At 39.0% G+C, this 20623-nt stretch overlaps 1 protein-coding gene and 1 long non-coding RNA gene across 2 annotated transcripts; both read left to right on the top strand.

Moving 5' to 3' along the window:
• The first annotated feature begins 3789 nt into the window (after positions 1–3789).
• On the top strand, positions 3790–9536 carry LOC121036202 (uncharacterized). Its single transcript, XR_005793278.1, has 3 exons — positions 3790–3900; positions 6667–7080; positions 9404–9536. It is a non-coding gene; the product is annotated as an uncharacterized LOC121036202 (long non-coding RNA).
• Positions 9537–17625: 8089 nt separating this feature from the next.
• Positions 17626–19269, top strand: RETNLB (resistin like beta). The gene is given in 3 exon segments (XM_040483649.1): positions 17626–17752; positions 18460–18535; positions 19140–19269. Coding segments are annotated over 3 exon segments (333 nt in total).
• Positions 19270–20623: the final 1354 nt, after the last annotated feature.

Raw genomic sequence — 20623 nt, 5'->3', positions numbered from 1 at the left:
TAACACACACACACCAATGCATCTATAGTTCCCACAGCTGGGTCTCTTAACTGGCTGTGCAGGGAGCAAGCCCTGCCCTTCAATGCACATAAAACTATAGCACACAGGCTAATTCAGACAGCAAGGTTGACTGCTAGCCCTGCCCACCAACCTGCAACCAGCTGCAGCCACTCTTCTCAACAATGCAGAAAGAAAACCCTGCCCAGTGTGCCCACAGCAGGCAAAACAGTCACAGCTCAGCCACAACAGGAAGACACACACAGTTCACAGAGGGAACACCCTGTAGTACCTGGTCCTGGTGACCAGGGGGATTGCACTACAGGGTACCACATGACTTCTTCTACATAAGACCATTATTTATTTTCAAATTCAGGAGGCATAGCTGACTTGCCTAATACATAGAAGCAAACACAGAGTTAGAAAAAATGAGGAGACAGAGGAATATGTTCCAAATGAAAGAACAAAACAAAATCACAGTAAAAAAGCTAAATGAAACAGAGATAAGCAATATTGCTGATAAAGGGTTCAAAGTAATGGTCATAAAAATACTCACTAAACTTGAGGAAAGAATAGATAGACTGAATGAGTACCTCAGCAAAGACATAGAAAATATAAAAAAAAAGCAGCCAGAGCTGAAGAATTCAATAGCAAAATGAAAAAACTATACGGAGAGCAAATCAACAGATTAGAAAATGTGAAAGAATGGATCAGCAATTGGAAGACAGGGTAATCGAAAGCAACCAAGCTGAACAGCAAAAAGAAAAAAAAAGAATAATAAAAAATGAAAATAGGTTAAGGGAACTCTGTAACATCATCAATCACAAAACATTCACATTATAGGGATCCCAGAAGGAGAAAAGAGAGAAGGAGGAAGAAACTTACTTGAAGAAATAATACTGAAATTTTCCCTAATCTGAAGAAGGAAACAGACACACAGATCCCAGGAATCACAGAGAGCTCCTAACAAGATTAACCCAAGGAGGTCAGTACCAACACACATAATAATCAAAATGGCAAAAATAATAATAGAGTTTTAAAATCATCAAAAGGAAACAGTTAAATGCAAGGGGAATCCCATAAGGTTGTCAGCTAATTTTTCAGGAAAAACTTCACAGGCCAGAAGAGAGTGGCAGGGTATATTCAAAGTACTGAAAAGAAAAAAAAAACCTACAATCCAGGATATTCTATCCAGCAAGGTTGTCATTCAAAACTGAAGGAGAGATAAAGAGTTTTCCAAACAAACAGAAGTTGAAGGATTTTATTACCATGAAACGAGCCTTACAAAAAAAAAAAAAGTTAAAATGAATTATTTAAGTGCAAAGAAAGGGCCAAACTAAAAGTAAGAAAATTATAAAAGGAAAAAATTCACAAATCAAATCAAACATGTAGTAAAGGTAGTAGATTAATCACTGATAAAGCCAGTATATTTAGAATGTAAAAGTAATAAAATCAATTGTATCTACAAAATTAGTCAAGATACACAAAATGAAAATATGTAAAATATTACATCATATACATAAAACATGGAGAAGGGAGTAAAAATTTAGTGCTTTTAGTATGTATTCAAATTTAAGTGACCATCAGCTTAATATAGACTGCTATACACATAGGATATTATGTATGAAACCAGTGGTGAGCACAAATCAAAAACCTGTAATAGATACACAAAAATAGAGAAAGAAATTCAAGTGTAACACTAAAGAAAGCCATCAAACCACAAGTGAAGAGAGCAAGAAGAAAGGAAGAGAGAAGCCCTAGAAAAAACAACCAGAAAACAATAAAATGGCAATAAGTATATACCTATCAATGATGATTTTAAATGTAAATGGACTAAATGTTCTAGTCAAAAGAAATAGGATGACTGAATGGTTAAAAAAAGAAGAGTTATCTATACACTGCCTACAAGAGACTTGATTCAGACCTAAATACACATATAGACAAAAAGTAAAATAATGGAAAAAGATATTCCATGCAAATGGAAGCAAAAAAAAAAAAAAGCTACAGTAGCAATAATTATATCAGACAAAATAGATTTTAAAACAAAGACTATAACAAGAGACAAAGGGCACTATATAATGATAAAGAGATCAATCCAAAAAGAGGATATAACAATTGTAAATACCTATGCAACATAACAGCACCTAAATATATGCAGCAAATATTAACAGACATAAAGATAGAAATAGATCAAATATATATCAATATATTGATATTGGAATTCTTATCCAAAATAAAGAACTTAAACAACTCAATACCAAAAGAAACAGTCATATAAGAACCTAAACAGACATTTTTCCAAAGAAGACATACAAGTGGCCAAAAGACACAAGCAAAGATGTTTAACATCACTCATCATCAAGGAAATACAAATCAAAACCACAATGACATACTTCCTCACACTGGTGAGAATGGATAGTATCAAAAAGATAAGAAAGAGGGGTGCCTGAGTGGCTCAATCAAGCATCCAGCTCTTGATTTCAGCTCAGGTCATGATCTCACTGTCATGAGTTCAAGCCCCACATTGGACTCTGCACTGACAGTGTGGAGCCTGCTTGGGATTCTCTCTCCTCCTCTCTCTCTGTCCCTCCCCACTTACTCTCTCTTTCTCTCTCAAAATAAATAAACTTTAAAAAATCATAAGAAATAACAGGTATTGGCAAAGATATATAGAAAAAGCAAACTGCGTACTGTTGGTGGGAATGTAAAATGGTGCGGCCACTGTGAAAAGCAGTATGTAGTTTGTTTAAAAATCGAATTCTGGGTATTTACCCAAGAAAACAAAAATGCTAATTTGAAAAGATATATGTACCCCTATGTTTATTGCAGTATCATGTATAATAGCTAAGATACTGGAGTCCACGGTTAGAAGAATGGATAAAGAAGACACAGCTATATGCGTGTGTGTGTGTGTGTGTGTGTAGTGGAATATTAGTCATAAAAAGGATGATATATTACCACTTGTCAGAACGCGGATGAGCCTGGAGGGTATTATGCTAAGTGAAATAAGAGAAAGACAAATACCATAGAATTTCACTTATATATGGAATCTAAGAAACAAAACAAATGAATAAGCCAAAAAAGCAGAATCAGACCCATAGATACAGAGAACAAACTGGTCATTGTTATAGGGGAGGGGGTTGGGGATGGGCATATGGGTTAAGGGGCATGGAAGGTACAGACTTCCAGTGATGACATGAATAAGTCACAGGATGAAAGGTACAGCACAGGGAATATAGTCAATGATATAGTAATGGTGTTATATGGTGACAGGTTGTAACTACACTTGTGGTGAACATAACATATAGAGCTGTTGAATCACTATGTTATACACTTGAAACTAATGTAACATTGTGTGTCAACTCTACTTCAGTAAAAAAAAGGACCCCTTTTTAAAAAAATTTATGTTTATCTTTGAGAGAGAGACAGAGAGCGAGCTGGGAAGGGGCAGAGAGAAAGGGAGACACAGAATCCAAAGCAGGCCCCAGGCTCTGAGCTGTCAGCACAGAGCCGGACCCGGGGCTTAAACTCAGACTATAAGATCATGACCTGAGCCAAAGTTGGATGTTTAACTGAGCCACCCAGGTGCCCCAAAAAGGGCCCCTTTTAAACATCCTTTACACTTCCAAGATAGTTGTCATATTTTCCAGTACCCATTAAGAAACATTTTTCATATTTATTTATCAAAATAAATATTTATTGAGTGAATATTATTAAGGGGCCAGGATCTGGGCCACCAATAAAATAAACATATTCTCTGCCCTCATGGGGATTATAGTCTAGTTGGGGAGGAAAACATTAAACAACGATTCATAGAAATAACTGTATATTTACCATTTGTTGAAGGTTAAGATGAAAACAGAAAAATCTCCCCTGTGGAAGTGACATTTATGTGACTTGAAGGTGAGTAGAACAGAATCTGACTGGGAAGGTAAGTGCAAAGGCCCCTCCCACAGGGAGGCTTCCAAACTTATGTGGGCCTAGTTGGGGGCGGGGTTGGGAAATAATTTGATGGAACTAGCTTTTACCTGCAAAAGCAAAAGGCCTATTTGGTTATTCCTAGAGTACTCAAAAGAGCTGCAGAATCTGCCCGAGATTTCATCCAGGAATGGAGAACAAGTAGGTGCAGAAATGCAGGTTTGAAGGTCCAGGGGAAAAAGAACAGAAATTCATAATAATTTTATCCTACCAAGGCCTGCTCATTCACTAAAAGAATTAAGAAAGGATTTGTTGGTTACAGATTTGCATTTAGGAAGCATTCCCTGGGTACCATCTGGGGAATGAAGTAGAGGGAGCAAGGACACTTTCAGGGAGACCCTTGGGGGATCAAGGACCCTGGAGAAAGATGACAGAAGTCTGGAGGAGGGTTGACAGCAGGAGGGTTGAAAAGAAGTGCAAACATGTGAGATGTAAATATAAATACATAAAAACCAAAAACTGCTTATTAATTCAGTAACACTCTCAAGGGTTTGTGTTTATTATGCCAGCATCCTTCCACATTGGAAAAATAATAAAGCATTTTGTGCTATTTTGAGTCCTCTGAGCTGCAGCTGCCAAGGTGGGATTCAAAACCCTGGGATTTTTATTAGGGGGAAGGCTCAAGGAAAGGAAATAGGGAGGCCAGGCACTTGGGGGAGTTGTGACTTGCAATGCAAGTCCCACCCTGGCGGTGAGGGGAGAGTTCCAGCAGCTCCCCCACCATTTAGCAGGACTCTAGTGCTGGTTACTTTATATAGCAGTTGCTCTTTTAAACTGCAGCTTTTCTTCTGTGCCTCTGGACAGACAAATTTGCTCATGGTCTCTCAGTACTATTTCTCCCCATTGCAGCTGGCAACATTGAGTGTGGGGGTTCCCTTCATTACCTTGTCTTCATCTCTCTTGCTCTTCTCTATGTGGTCTCTCTATCTTTTGTTGTGCAGAAGGTGTTCAATCAGCCCTCAGTTCTTTAGGAGGAATTTCTCTATAAATAGATGTAGATTTTGCATGTCTGTGGAGGAGGTGAGTTTAGGGACTTCCTATACCTCTATCTTGGACCAGAACACAAAAGGAGTCCTTAGAAAGGAAGGAAGGAAGGAAGGAAGGAAGGAAGAAAGGAAGGAAGGAAGGAAGGAAGGAAAAGGAAAAGAAAGAAAAAGCAAGAAAAAGAAAAAGAAAAAGAAAAAGAAAAAGAAAGAAAAAAAGAAAAAGAAAAAAAGAAAAAGAAATTTCTTGGAAAACCTGTGTTAGCTCCTTAAAATGATGACACCAAGACCAAGCATGGGCTTTTATATATTATTTCTCCCCCCAAAACAGGCTCGAGTGTAGGATTCATGTGAAAGATTTTGGCAACTAGAAAATCATAATATGAAATAGAAAGAGACAGCATCAGGAATGTTGGATAGAATTCTGTTTTCTCAAGTAGCGTCCTTGATTTAAACAATAACCATTCCTCAAGAAGAAAACTCAGAGAAAAGAATAGTGTGTCTTTTGTACTCTACCAAATGCTTTGTGAAGAAAATGGAAATTGAGGACCAAGAAATGCAAACCTGAAACGAGCATTTTCCTCTGGGGTAAATTAAGTGGTCGGAGGGAAAACTCTAGATGGGATAGTCTTATTTTACCTGAGCTTACGTGGTGCTTCAAGAAGAGATGGAAATCTGGATGTGAATGTGAAATATCCTACAGTTAAATGTGGACGACTAACTTCATTTTTACAAAGTATCAGGCAGACAGAGCTCTTTAGCCAAAATTTGCATCCTTTGCATTATTAGACCTTCTTCCTTTGCTCCCAATTATGCTTCTACCCCTCACTTTGTCTCAGGGTCTACTCAACTCCTGACTTCCTGGGTTCTGACTCCTGCTCTAAATGCCATGCATGCCTTTGACCTTAATGAAAATTTTCTCCAAAAACAAAGGTTGCATTCACTTATCAGGTTTTCCAGCTCCTGATCCACATATTGCCCAGACCTCTAATCCTAGCACCAGACCTCCAGACCAGACCCCACAAAGAGCAAGTAGACAGGGCTCCACACCAACAAAAAATAACAGCCCCCAAATACGCTGGGCCCCTGCCAGATTTGTGTAAGCATAACTTATCATCTTGCTGGCGGAAGAGTGAGATAAATGAGAACTCAGAGGGCCAAAAACACTAAAGCCTGTCAGGACTGAAGAGAGCTCAGACATCATGGAGCCTTGGCCCAAACTTGATGCCAAAAGGGAGTGCTGGGGTTACACCCCAGATGCCTCGGTTGGCATCAGAAAACTCCAGAAAGATCCAGTGGTTTAAATTCTTCCCTTAATTCTGAGCCAGAAATTCTTAATTCCAAGGTGGAAGTATAGCAGAAAGAAGGAGGAGACCTCAGAGCAGAACTAACTCCTGGACTCTGATTTATGGGCATAACTGCCAGGTTTGGGCATGTGACAATAGATCATCATTCTTGTATTTGCTGATGCAGCTTTGAAGCCTCATTCCCAGTTCAGGGCTCTTGGCCAGAGCTCAGTATGGAAGACACAAAATAATACTGGGGACTGATTGTAGAGGAATATGTCAGTGAGTATGACATTCATGAGGGTTATGCTTGGGGGAGACAAACTGCAAAATATCAAATATTGAAATTAGATGTTGTCAGGTTTCTTTCACCAATCCCCACATGCTCCTGCTTAGTATTATAATAAATATCCATTACCCAGGAGGAAGAGGAGAGAGTCAGCAGCCATCACCAGACATCTGGCTTTGGAAGCAGTTTTGCTGAAGAGCACACAACCTGTGCCACTGAATCCAAACAGCATTCATTCTTGGTGGTCGCGAGCATCCTTGCATCCAGAGAAAGGAATCACTTTGCTATTTTTTATGGTTTAATTATATTATTGCATAAAACATTTTGGCTGTATAACTTTCTGGACTTCCCTGTTTTACAACCAATAATCCCGCTGAAATGTGAAATGTACCTAAAATTAACAAAGACAGTGTCTCATCCCACATCTCTGATTTCATTTAGGCTTGAAGAAGTAGTCCAACATCACACAGAGTACAAAGCACGGGAGCAGAGAGACCTAGGTTTGCTCCCAGCTCTGTGCCACAAAGTCACTCATTGGTGACCTAAAGTAAGCCACAGTAGTTGTCTCAGTCTTAGACTGTGTTGTTCTTTGAATGATGCCATAGAATTAGATCATCTCCAAGGGCCCTGGTAGCTCTAACACTCTACTGCTGAACTCACGCTGACATCTGAGACAGACTCATGAGACTTATCTTCAAGTTTTCATTCCTATAATGATATGTGGATGACTAGGGGCTAAAATATTGGGAAGATATCATGGAAACTTTATCATATAGACATCAGAAAAAATAGTCAACAGATTTTTGTACCATTTCTGTTTAATATTCCTTATTTCTCTGGATAAGAAATAAAGGTTTTGAGAATATCTTCAAAAATATTATGGCACTCTCCTTCTCCTCTACCCCTGGAGGTTCCACTGGGTAAGAAAGTTCTGAAAGACACGTGGAAATTTGGCCAAGCACTCCCTTCTGCAGCACTCACAGGAAGGAGGATCCAAGGATTTGCTGACATCCAGCTAGGGGTCCATTTGGAGCCATCTACAGATACTCTAGAGACATTGTGCTCTTTCAGTGAGGAAAAGCCACACATATAAAAAGCCATACTCGCTACCTATTTCCTGACCCACTGCAAACCACCACAGTCTCTTCTCATCAGTCTTTCTTCCAAAACATAAACTATACTGTGACAGCCATAATGCTTCTATTTACATTTCTGAGGCAATATTTTTAAGATCCTTGAAAGCTAGATTGACAACCATAGCCAGCCTATGACTTCATTTTTTAAAATTAAAGGTTATATTGCTCTTTCACATCTATTTCTGAGTAGCAATTCACCCCAAAACTCAATGCTTGAAGCAACAATTTATTATTTCTCATGCTTCTGTGGGCTGAGGTTTTTCTGCTAGACTCACCTGGGCCCACCTATTTTGCTGCATTCAGCTGGAGAGAGTCTCTGACTTCTTCACTGATGTCTGGCAGTTGGCCCTGGCTATTGACTGGGGGACCTTGGTTCTCCTCGGTGAGGTTTCTTATCTTCTAGTAGGCTAGACTGGTTTCCTTACATGGTGGTTTTGGGGCAGCACTTCAAGGGAACAAAGTGGAAGCCACAGGCTTCTTATGGCCTAACCTCAGAAGTTGTACATTATTTCTGGTGCATCCATTGGTCAAAGCAAGTCACAAGTCCAGATCAGAGTTAGGAGGTGGGAAAATAGACCATCTCTTGCTAGGAGGCACAGCAAAGTCAAAGAGACATGTATGTAGGCATTGCTGCTTTTTTCACCTCCATCTGCCACAGACAACTTTTAAAATGAGGCAAACCATAAGAGACTCTTAAATACAGAGAACTGAGGGTTGATGGAGGTGGCGAAAATGGGTGATGGGAATTGAGGAGGGCACTTGTTGGGATGAACACTGGGTGTTTTATGTAAGTTGTGAATCACTGGATTCTACTCCTGAAACCAAGAGTACACTGTATGTTATCTAATGTGAGAATAAAACATTGAAAGAAGAATAATAAAATCATAAAAAAATAAAATGATTTTAAATAGTAAAACAGTACAATCATGGAAAAAGCAGAATGTATCAATAATTACAAGTACAGAAATAAAATCATTCTTAATCCCTCCATCCCAGGAGAATGACTATTAATATAAGTGCATGTATGCCTCACATTTTTGTATACATCTTTACATCAGGTCAAAAAATAAATACTGTTTTGTTCCCTGATTTTTATAACCCAACAGTATGTCCTAAGCATTTCCTCATAATGTGCCTAATATATCATATTTAATGGGCCATAAATTATTTATGTATTGTATATATTTTTACTACTATAAATAATCATGTAGTGAACTTTTTTCATATAAATCTTTGTGCACATCTCTGATTATTTCTTTTTTTTTTTTAACATTTATTTATTTTTGAGAGACAGAGAGAGACAGAGCATGAGCAGGGAAGGGGCAGAGAGAGAGGGAGACACAGAATCCAAAGCAGATTCCAGGCCCTGAGCTGTTAGCACAGAGCCTGATGTGGGGCTCAAACTCACAAACTGTGAGTTCATGACCTGAGCCGAAGTCGGACCCTTAACCGACTGAGCCACCCAGGTGCCCCTGTTTATTTCTTTAAGGTTAAGTCCATAAAGTAGAATTGCTAGGTCAAAAGAAATATATATTTTAAAATTTTGAGATATTTTGCTAAATGACCGCCCATAAAAAAGTTAATATTCTGTTCTCAGCAGAGAAATATAAGAAATCCCTGTTTCTCCCTTTTCCTTAACCCTTCTGAGTCTGAGAGGTAAATACTGACATTCATAATTATATCAATTTGTATATCATTGTCAGTAATGTTAAACATTTTTCCCATTTTTACCAGCCATCTATATTCTCTCACCAACCCAGTCTATTGCTTGTCTGTCTCTGGGAATATCAAGAAAAAAAAAATGGAGAAGAAGGAGTCTTAATGGAATGTGTTCCCCTTAATTATCATTATATCAGTCTCTTTTCCCTATAGGTAAGTAGTTTACTACAAATGTGAGCGCTTAAAAATGATAAAATAATTATGTCTCATGAGTCAAGAGACCAGGTCTGGTGGGGAAGGGAAGGGAAGGGGAGGGGAGGAGAGGAAAGGAAGGTAAAGGGGAGAGGCAGAAAGAGAAAGAGAAGAAAGGGAAAAAAAGATGTGCTCAAGAGAAGGTACACAGAGGTGAAGAAAAAAAGAATTAATTTAATGAGCAGAGATGGATCAGAGAGGTTTAGAAAATCAATATTGGCTGGATGTCAGTGTAGAACTAAATGAGAACATGGGGTATAAGAACCAGGGAGATTGGGCAACCCATTACTGCATTTGGGATATGCCAGGGTTGACCCTTTTCCACCAAAACTCAGTGGTTATCCTTAAAAAATTAACAAAAGATCCTGAACCCTCACGACATATTTCAACAGCATGTTATATTTCAATAGCCCAAGAGACTCTAGTTTGGTCCTCAACTTGAAGTGAAATAGAACCACATAAAAAGGCAGAATAAATTTGTAGGCCAACATTCATCCATTCATTTATTCAACCAGCCAACCAACAACCATTGACATCTGCCATGTGCCAGATACTGTTTGGGCACCGAAGATATTGAGAAGCATTAAGTAATGATTCTTGCTCCCAAGCAACTTAAAATCTAGTAAGGCATCAAATGTTAGGGAGGAGAAACAACGTGGAAGGTAAGAGACACCTAATGATACCTAATTATTTAGACTATGAACTTATGATGTATCCACAGTGAGAGCCTTACAGTTTAACATTTGTGTCATTAAGCTTGTCTCACCACTAAGAATAAGCCAGAAAACATGGCTTTTTTTCTCAAAGCTAAAGGATTATTTAAGTCCTGAAATCTCATTCTAAACACAAGACTCTAAGGAGTTTGAACTTCAAAGTCAGTGTGTTGGAGTCTCAATCCTTTACTTTCAGGAGCCTCTTTGTCCCCTTTATAAATTTGCTTTCCTTCTTCCAGTGACGAGTTCAAATTCCAGAAATCTCAAAAGTAGAGTGGATCAGTAAATAACCAGATGTTTCCCAATCCCATGTTCAATTCCTGGGTACATGAAGATGATTTACCAGTTAGACTTAATTTAGAGATTATGATAGGAATTAGACAGAGCCTGGTATCGGGAAATGCTCTCAATATAGACATTTATTATAGGTGGCCAAATGAATAGAATGCAAAAACCAGAAACCTGGTAAGGCTCCGGAAAGCCTTTTTGTGTATGTGTTTGTGTATTTATTGTGTATGTCATGTCTGTCAGCTGCTTACCATATATCACCAATTACCATGCAGCACAACCATAATCATGTCATTAAAATATATGTAAATCTATTTTTAATAAGATTTTATCTGTCTATCTACATACACATGTATAGAGAGAGAGACATGCTCAGGCTTCTCAGTTTGTCCCAGATCAGCTCAGCGACCCTCTTACAACTTTAAAAAATTAAAGGGTACATGGTTCCTAAACTTCAGGAGTTATGGTGGGTCTTGCCTCACCGTACACGCCATTTCACCGACAGACAATCTGAGGTTCTTTCACAAAAGCATTGATTGGAGAGTCAAATGGCTGAGCATGTACTCTTAGAATTATAGCAGGAGTGATACTACCAAGAGATCTTTCTTTTTTAAAAAAATTTTTAAATTTTATTTATTTATTTATTTATTTATTTATTTATTTATTTATTTATTTTGAGAGAGAGAGAGAGCAGGGAAGAGACAGAGAGAGAATCCCAAGCAGGCTCCACACTGTCAGCACAGAGTCGCTGATGCAAGGCTTGAACTCACCAACTAGGAGATCATGACCTGAGCAGAAACCAAGAGTCAGATGCTTAACCAACTGAGCCACCCAGGCACCCCACCAAAAGACTTTTCAATAGCCCTCTACCTTTTACTGCCTCCTCTTGAGTGGTTGCCAGTTTCCACAGGTCTCTTTTCTTTTACAGGGGCTCCTGTCAGTCTGCCCCTGGACCCACCCCCTTCCTGAATCAAAACACTGGAATCTTCTATTGCTTCTCTTTAGCTAGCATGCAGAGACAGAGAAATAAAATAACAAGTGGAGAAGAGAGCAAACTAGGATAGCCTCCATGACAGGTGATCCCAGGGTGAATCTAATAATGCAGACTTGACCTTGACCTATGTCACCTTTAAACCACTTCACCAAAACTCTGTCTACTTCCAGGTCTGTGCCTCCTCTAATTTCCACCATGCTTACCTTCTTTCTTTTCATTACCTCTTCTCTATTCTCTCCTCCAGATCCTCTTCTTTTATTATCTCCTCCCCAGTGTCCCTTCCTGCAATCATCTCCACCTCGTATTTCTCACCTCTGCTTTTGTCCATACCCAACAGTTAAGTCTGTTAGCCTAGCATTACTGCAAGTAACTTAACAACAAATGCCAACAACATGCTATTGTCTATTAGACATTTCCAGCATCCAAAGGACCTGGATGGCCCAATTATTGGTCCTTTGGACAAATAAATTCAGTAAGCCACTCTGGGATACTCTTTTTGGACACTGGAATGCAAAATTTTTTCTTATAACTGACTTGAACCTGATTAGAACCTTGATTAGTGAAGAGACTTTATGCTTTCACAGCTAATTGAAAGAATCAAATCATCAAGTTTTATAGAACCAGTTTTTTTCTCTGCTTGATGGTGCAGAACTCTACAGTCTTAATCAGGTATCTATGTGACATGTGAGAAGATTCCGAAGATAATTTTTGAGGGATGTATTGCCCTATCTCCAAGCAAACCCATCACTAATCTCTATTCAGAGTGGGTCAGCCTCTCAATGTTTTAAAGTTTTTATTTAAACTCCAGTTACTTAACATACAGTCAAATATTAGTTTCAAGTGTACACTTTAGTGATTCAACACATACAATATCTGGTGCTCATCACAACCAATGCACTCTTTAATCTATATCACCTATTTAACCCATCCCCCACCCACCTCGCCTCTGGTGACCATCAGTATGTTCTCTATAGTTAAGAGTCTGTTTCTTGTTTTGCCTCTCGTTTTTCCCTATGCTCATTTGTTTTGTCTCTTAAATTCCACATATAAGTGAAATCATATGGTATTTGTCTTTCTCTGATTGATTTATTTCACTTAGTATTATGCTCTCCAGCTCCATCCATGTTGTTGCAAATGGCAAGATTTCATTTTTTTTTTAATGGCTGGATAATATATATTCTTTATTCATCTGTCTATGGATGCTTGGGTGGCCTCTGTAATGTGGCTATTGTGGATAATGCTGCTATAAATATTGGGGTGCATATATCCCTCTGAATTAGTGTATTTGTATTCTTGGGGTAAATATCTAGTAATGCAATTGCTGGATCATAAGGTAGTTCTATTTCTAACTTTTTGAGGAACCTCCATACTGTTTTCCAGAGTCAGCCTCTCGATTTTTATCCATATTTCAGTTTTTACATCTAAAATCAACCTGAATGGTTTTTCATGTACTGTCTAAAGTATATGAATCCATAAGATGAAATAGCAACACTTCCATGCCTCATCAGAGAACCAACTCTAGCCAAAAATAGAGCTAGAAACTTGTGTTTGAGAGCCCTGCAGACTTCCTGTGGTTATTGGTTTTTCTGGTCTCCTACTATTTTATTCAGATGCACCATGAGTTTTTAAAAGTTAAACATACATCCAAATGCAATTTATAAACTGTAAACATGTCCAAGTATGTTTATTATAAATCATTAAAAACAGAAAATGTTAAAGAATGAGAAAAACTTAATAAAAAGAGAAGCTCTATTATTTACTTCTTATTAATTTATTCTCCTCTTTCATTTCTAACTATATTTATTTAGGTCTTCTCTCTCTCTCTCTGATGTGTCAAGCTTATCAATATTGTTTATTTTTTCAAAAAACCAGCTCTTAATTTCATCAATCATTTTTTAGAAATTTTTTTTGTCTCTATTTCATTTATTTCTATTCTTATCTTTGTTCTTCCTTCTACTAACCTAGGGGTTTGTTATATGTTTTCATTTCAATTTTTAAAATAAGTTCATAACACTTCTGAAACATTCAAATTTGCCTTTATATTTAAAACTCCTATCTTGCTCTGTATTCCTGCAGTTAAACAGTATAATCTAAGTAAGCAATGATAGCCCAGTGATTGTAAAGAAAAATTAGCAGATTTAAATTACATCTATTTGGTCACTCTATATGATTATATGGGGTTTAATTGCATTTAAAATTTTAAATTCAGGGCACCTGGGTGGCTTAGTCAGCTGAGTGTCCAACAGGTCCTGATCTCATGATTTGTGAGTTTGAGGGCATGCATTAAGGCTCTTTCTGCCCCTTCCCTGCTCATTCCCTTTCCCTCTCTCTCTCTCTCTCTCTCAAAAATAATAAACATTAAATTTTTTTTTAATTTAAAAAGTGAATACAAACTGAGTGGTATAATATTTTTTGTCTGATAGTGCACAAAAATACTATGCTGAATATAAACAGTAGCTTTAAAATTGACATTTGGTCTTTTTCATAGTTTTTGTTGGTTTTGAAACCAAAGAATGAATCAAGAAATAATGATTATTACTGATCATTACATAGTTGTTACTAGAAATAATTTTGTTATGTAGAGAAGAGGAGTGTTAGAGTGATCTCCTCCAGGTGTCAAATATGCTAGGCATGCCACTAACTCCAAGTGTTGCCCAAAGGGCACAGTCACTGTCTCTGTTGCCCAGGCTCACTGTAAACCAATCACATTCTCTTGTGATCCTGTTCTCGTTTCTTTCCTTGCCATTCTTAACAAACCCAGGAGTCAATGCAGTTCAACTCATCTTTAATCCATGTTCTTCTGGTCATCTACTTCCCAGTCTATCACTTTCTTTACCTGGCTCCTTTAAAAAAGTTTTCACTTCTCTTCTTAAATTGCCTGTGCTATTATTTTCATCTGTGGATTGATAAGTCTCAAATTTATATCTTCAACTCTCACCTTTCCCCCAGACCCCAGAAGTATATACCCAACTCCCATGCCACCACTCCACCTGGATGTCTAATAGGAATATTAAATTGACCATGATCAAATATGATTTAATGTTCTTGCCATTATCCATGCTTTCCCCAGGGGTCCCCATTTTAGTAAATGGCATCACTCTTCAACAAGTCATTCAGAATATAACCTTGACCTTTCACTACTCTATTGCTCCTTTGCCCCACACCCAGTGCATCAGTAAACCCTAAGAGGCTCAACCTGCTATATATAACCAAAGTCTACCCAGCTCTCACTCCTTCCTTTACTGCCATCTGAGATCTGGAACTCTACAAGAGCTTGCTCTTTGGTTTCCTTGCTTACCTATTTTCTTCCACAGCAGTGGCCTTAGTAAGATTTATAAAATATAAGTGATCTTATATAAATAAGTCATATCATCCCTAAGCAAAATGCTCCAGTAATTTCTCATCAAATTTGCAATAAACCCAGAGCCCTTATGTTGGTTGATAAGTGCTCTATAACCAGCCTGGCCCCAGTTGTGTTTTTGACCACTTTTCTCACTTCTCTTGCCTTTACTCACTTTGCTCTCTTCAGACACACTGCTTTTGTTGTATTCCTTCAACACCAACCACCCACCCCCCTGCCTTAGGCTCTTTATACTTGCTGACCCTTAGCCCAAAACATTTGTCCCAGCTTTTTCTATGGCTTACCCCACACGTCTGCCGCTCATTGCTTATAAGTCATCTTTTCTGAGGTGTCTTCCCTGAACACATTGCATTATATACAACACAGAAGCACATCCAATTGTCTTGCCTTCATTTCTTTCCTTCAGGGAATTTTTTAATATCTGACATATTGTATAGTTATCTTACACCTTAGAGTATAGTCTCAAGAGGGCAAAAACCTTGCCTGCATTGCCCACTGCTGAGTCACCAGAACTAGAATTAGTATAGAGAAGCTCTATAGTTGTTGAATTAACAAATGAACTAATCTACCCAACTTTTATACCAAATCCAAGCCTGTGCTCTTTTGTGTTCTATATTATTCCTTTATTTCCTCAACTCTTATCAGTGAATTAAGGAAGCATCCTTGCCTTTTTGCTGGCACCATTAAGCCCCATCCTCAAAGTTTCCTGAGAGAGATATGTAGAAGTAGCTGTTCCTCAGGGGGCATCTTTAGGGAAAGGGACAGTGAGGCTGGTCACAGCAGAAGTAGATCCAGGCTTTCCCACCTGACAGCCTCCAATAGTGGTCATCCAACAGCCATTCTCTGCTACTTCATCTAGCTTTTGAATCGTGGGATTCAATCCTGGTGACCATGTGCTCCACTGTGGAGACTGTATCATATATAGGTCCAATGGTCTAAAATAAGGGATTGTAGAGATCTACTTAATTTCTCAGCCACTAATGATGTAAAATGAGGTCATATGACCCAGAACTGAACAATGAAATACAAGGGGAAATCTGCTTGAGTTTCTAGGGGAAAATTTGCTTCCAAAACAGAAAGGCAAAGCCTCCAAAAGAGAATGGTTTTACCCCGACCTCCCTTCCTGTGGGGAATAAGCTTAGGAATTCTCTGAGCTTGCACCAATGGGTTAACAAGGCATAAAGAAATAGAAAGCCACAGGATGAATGCGTCCAAGATTAGGCAAACAAGATTAGGTAAACAGGGCAAAGGCCCTCAGTAGAGGACAAAGGTATAGGAATAGGAAATCTCAGGATGAAAACATCCAAGATTAGGTAAACAAGATTAGGTTTTCAGGGCAGAAGTGCCACCCAATTTAGTACAATAGCAGAAAGTTGCTTTCACAGGAAGGAAGGAAGGAAGGACAAAAACAGGTAAACAGGGCTATAGACCCCAGTTGCCCAGAGCTGAGCTAATTAGCAAAAGAAAGGTGCCTTATTGATCCTGAGGTAGCTTGCTCTTCTTTCTTGTCCCCTAGGCAAGTTTAGGTAAACAGAGGTGGCGCCTCATGTCTACTGTGTTTTGTATCCACCCAAACCCCTAACACCGCTTATCTTCAAAACCCCTTTCCCTCATGCCCATGAGTTAATGTTCACAATTTCATTGCCTCTTTGTGCAAGTCCATCATGCTTGTAAGCCTTCTGATCCTAAGAAAAATGGAGCAAGGACCCTTACTCGCATTTCTTGTCTCCTCCCAGACATTAGCCTCTCTCGCATTTCAATCCTGCATCTGCTCTTTTGCTGGACAAGAGAGAACTCCAGACCCAGAGTCTACAACACCTTCCTGCTCAGGATCTTGGCTGAGGATGTGATACCTGCTACCTTGGGCCTATGAAAAGAGAAGATCAAGGATGAAAATCCAATGAATTGAGGATGGTAGAAAAAAGGCAAAGCATCAGTCTTGATCTCCAACAAGAACCTTCAATCAAACACTATGCTTCTGGTTAAGTAAATAGTACGTACGCTTCCTTGTTTGCAAACCAGTGCTAATCATGTTTCTGTTACTTGTCTACAAATGGGATTAGCCAGGGCAATAAAATGATGTCTAAACAGGTGACATATAGGGCTCTCACTCAGAAGACCATAAAATCACCTCTTGCTGATGAAAGATCAAACAAGAGACCTATAACATGGGGCAGTTAACAGAATGCTCAGGTGCTGGCCTTATCAGGTTGCCAAGAAGAAAGGAAAGGGAAGAATAGAAAGGCAGAAGGACTCCCCTTGGCAGAGAACCAGAACAAAGGCAGCTGTTGCTTATCATGGATGCACTGAAGTTTATCACAGTTGTGTGTCACACTCAAGCAAGCAGTTCTTTGAAAGTGTACTGGGGAGTGTGTTTGTTTGTCTGCGCTTTCTTATGTGTTGAGGGGTGCCTAAGTCAGTTACCATAAGGTATAGAACATCCTTTCCTGGCCAGTCTTTGTAGACCTCTTCTGAACTCATCTGTGAGTTAATTTGCTCTGCAGCCACCCTCCCTGGTTCTTCAAACAGCTTGGAGAGATCCGGAGTCTTCCATACTGGCACTGATTTTCTCCTATCTGTTCTCTCTTGAGACTGTTCACGTGTTCCCTTCCTTCTCGACCATACTGGAGCTCAGAGATCTCAGCTTTCTATCTTTCCTCCCAGCCCCAGGACATTGCTGTTCTACAGGATGAAGCTTACGTCTTACTTCCTTCTCATTCTCATCCTCCTTCTCCAGCTGATGATCCCAAGGTATGCTCAGTGTTCCTTGGACTCCATCGTGGACACAAAGATAAAGGAAGCTCTCACTGGCTTAGGTAACTGACTGAGGGCAGAGAGTGGGAGAGAACCCCTGATCATGCCACCTATTCCTAAACCCAACTTCTTCTTGGTCCCATCCCTAGATCCCAGCTTCTATTAAGTCCACTCAAGCTTAATCTTCCTGCCCAGGGCTTTTTCTGCGCCCATATCATTTTTGGACTGCTGGCTAAAATTTGAGGTTTCTCTAATGATAATGAGCTTGATGATGGTGGTAATGAGGAGGAATATAATTATAATTTATGGACACTCATTACAAACGAGGTATAGTGCAAAAATTTACATAGATAACCTCAATTTTCACTTTATGAAATAAGTACAACTATTACTTTCATTTTATAAATGAGAAAACTGAACTTTAAAACCTAGTGAGTAGCATGATTATGGACACAGTGACACTTCTGAGGTAAAAGGAGATTTGGAAGGGGACTATCAGAGACAGCTATCATGGGCAATACCCCTTCTTCTCTTCTGTTCAGAATTAAATCCTGCCCCAGTAGGGGCGCCTGGGTGGCTCAGTCGGTTTAGGCTCAGGTCATGATCTTGGGGTCCATGAGTTCGAGCCCCGCATCGGACTGTGTGCTGACCTCTCAGAGCCTGGAGCCTGTTTCAGATTCTGTGTCTCCCTCTCTCTCTGACCCTCCCCCATTCATGCTCTGTCTCTCTCTGTCTCAAAAATAAATAAACGTTAAAAAAAATTAAAAAAAAATAAATCCTGCCCCAGCAAAGTAGATTTCATGTACCAGTATCTTTAGCTCAGGCAAACTGTCTTTCTGCCCTGCAGCTAAGTAACTTCATGAGGAGGAATGGTGAGTAAGATGCCCTGTGCCCACCCCATCCATCCCCCAGCACCTATACCTTTCCTTGCCTCATGATTGTATTAGCCTGGAGGTGAGTTGTAACCTCTGGTTCCCAGTGATCTCTTACCCATTCTTATTCCCCTTAATGATGCTACTGAGGGCTCTTGGGTTTATGTCTCTCCCCTTCCCACCTCCCTTTCATGAGCTCACATATCAGTGCTCCCTCCCCTCCTTGTCCTGTTATGATCTGTTACCTACCATTCCCCCTGTCCTTCATCTCCCTTTCCCAGTCTATTCCCTTGTCTGGTGAGTAGGGCCAGCACACAGATAAATATATCATGAATCTAAGGAAAGAAATGCCCAGGCCCCTCATTTTCACAGACCTCTTCCATGGCCATATACCTAAGTTTGTTTTAGTGATTTTTAAATTTTTTTCCTTAAAGAGGGCTCTCAAAATCAAATTAGTTTGCAGTCCCACAAAACTTAGATCTACCCCTGGGCTGCACAGATATGAAAAATGGTAAGTGTACACCTCCCTCCTCTCAAAATCCAAGGGTTCTGACATCTGTGTCTCATGTGTCCATATAGGAATGGTTGTCACCAGCTGTGCTTGTGGCTATGGCTGTGGTTCCTGGGATATCCAGGGAGAAACCACATGCCACTGCCAGTGCAGCACTATAGACTGGACCACTTCCCACTGCTGCCACCTGACCTGAGGGGGAGGAGGATGAGAACCCAACTGTGTGACCATCACAGTAATGAAACTACACATCAAACAGGAAACCTGACTCAAACTGTCCCTTGCATTTGTTACAGCCTGCTTCTTGGGTAGTAAAGACAACTCTTTGCATCTCTCTGTGTTTGTATTTTTGATATTACTGCCCTGGGCTTAGAATTCCTCTAGCCAGAAAATTTCTCCAGGGTCCCAATTACTCCATCTCATCAAGGATTAGTAAAAATATGGGGAGACTGGGAAATTTGAGATTAATATTCCAGCCTCCTAGTTCCCTCATTGTTTAACAAAAGGACAATGATTATGCCAGACATTTTGCTTGGCACAGAGAAAGTAAATAACATGCATGCTCCTATGAGGCTCACTGAATAGAAGAGTGGGTTCCAAACTAAGTGCAGGCAGATTTTCCAAGGTGGAGGAGGTAAGGATGGTTTTAAAAGAATAAATTTCTAGATTTCTGGCTTGTGTATATACTGTTTCCTAAACTTATGTGTCAGAGATCTATTTTGATCAAAGTGATGAATTTGCCATTGTCTTTCTCCCCAATAACAAAACAAAAATACAGCATTTATCTGCCATTGAACCTTACCATAATTCATCATCCTGGGATATAAATATCTGCAGAATGGAATGGTCCAAAATACTGGCACCAATGTTGAGTGATCCAGTGACTGGGTAACAAGTCCTTTCACAAGTTGCAGGACTTTCAGTGTTTGACACAATATTGAAAGAGGGTATCATCCAGTTATTGATTGGTAGACCACCAAAAATAATTTTAATAATAAGCTTCAGTATGACTTTTAACAAGTAACTCAAAAAGAATTCAAACAAATTGAATATTACTACAATAAAAATTTTCCCTTCCTACATACTTAATTATGAAGAAATTATCTCAAAGCTTATAAATATGAAAAGAAAAAGAAATATATTGGCTCTAAATTTCATCTCTCTAGGATTATTTATTCATGGATAAATAAATTACTGAAAGAAAAAACAGCTCCATTTCTCTCATTTAAGAAATACATTTCTAAAATATACCATTGGTGTTTATTACTTTTCAAAATTTGTTATAAATGTTTGTTCAATTGTGTGCTATTAATCAGTGTAATAATAACTTAATACCCCTACTTATGGCAAGTAGAATGAGTCTTTTAAAATATAAATGAAAATTATGTCAAATTTTTGCCCAAATTACACATTCTTTTTTTTTTTTTATTTAAAAAAAATTTTTTTTTCAACGTTTATTTATTTTTGGGACAGAGAGAGACAGAGCATGAATGGGGGAGGGGCAGAGAGAGAGGGAGACACAGAATCGGAAACAGGCTCCAGGTTCTGAG

The sequence above is a fragment of the Herpailurus yagouaroundi genome, unplaced genomic scaffold, assembly GCF_014898765.1.
Source record: "Herpailurus yagouaroundi ecotype Mexico unplaced genomic scaffold, PumYag 162, whole genome shotgun sequence".
Taxonomy (NCBI): Eukaryota; Metazoa; Chordata; class Mammalia; order Carnivora; family Felidae; genus Herpailurus; species Herpailurus yagouaroundi.
Note: the sequence above shows the minus strand (reverse complement) of the source record. Positions and strands in the feature narration are given on the sequence as shown.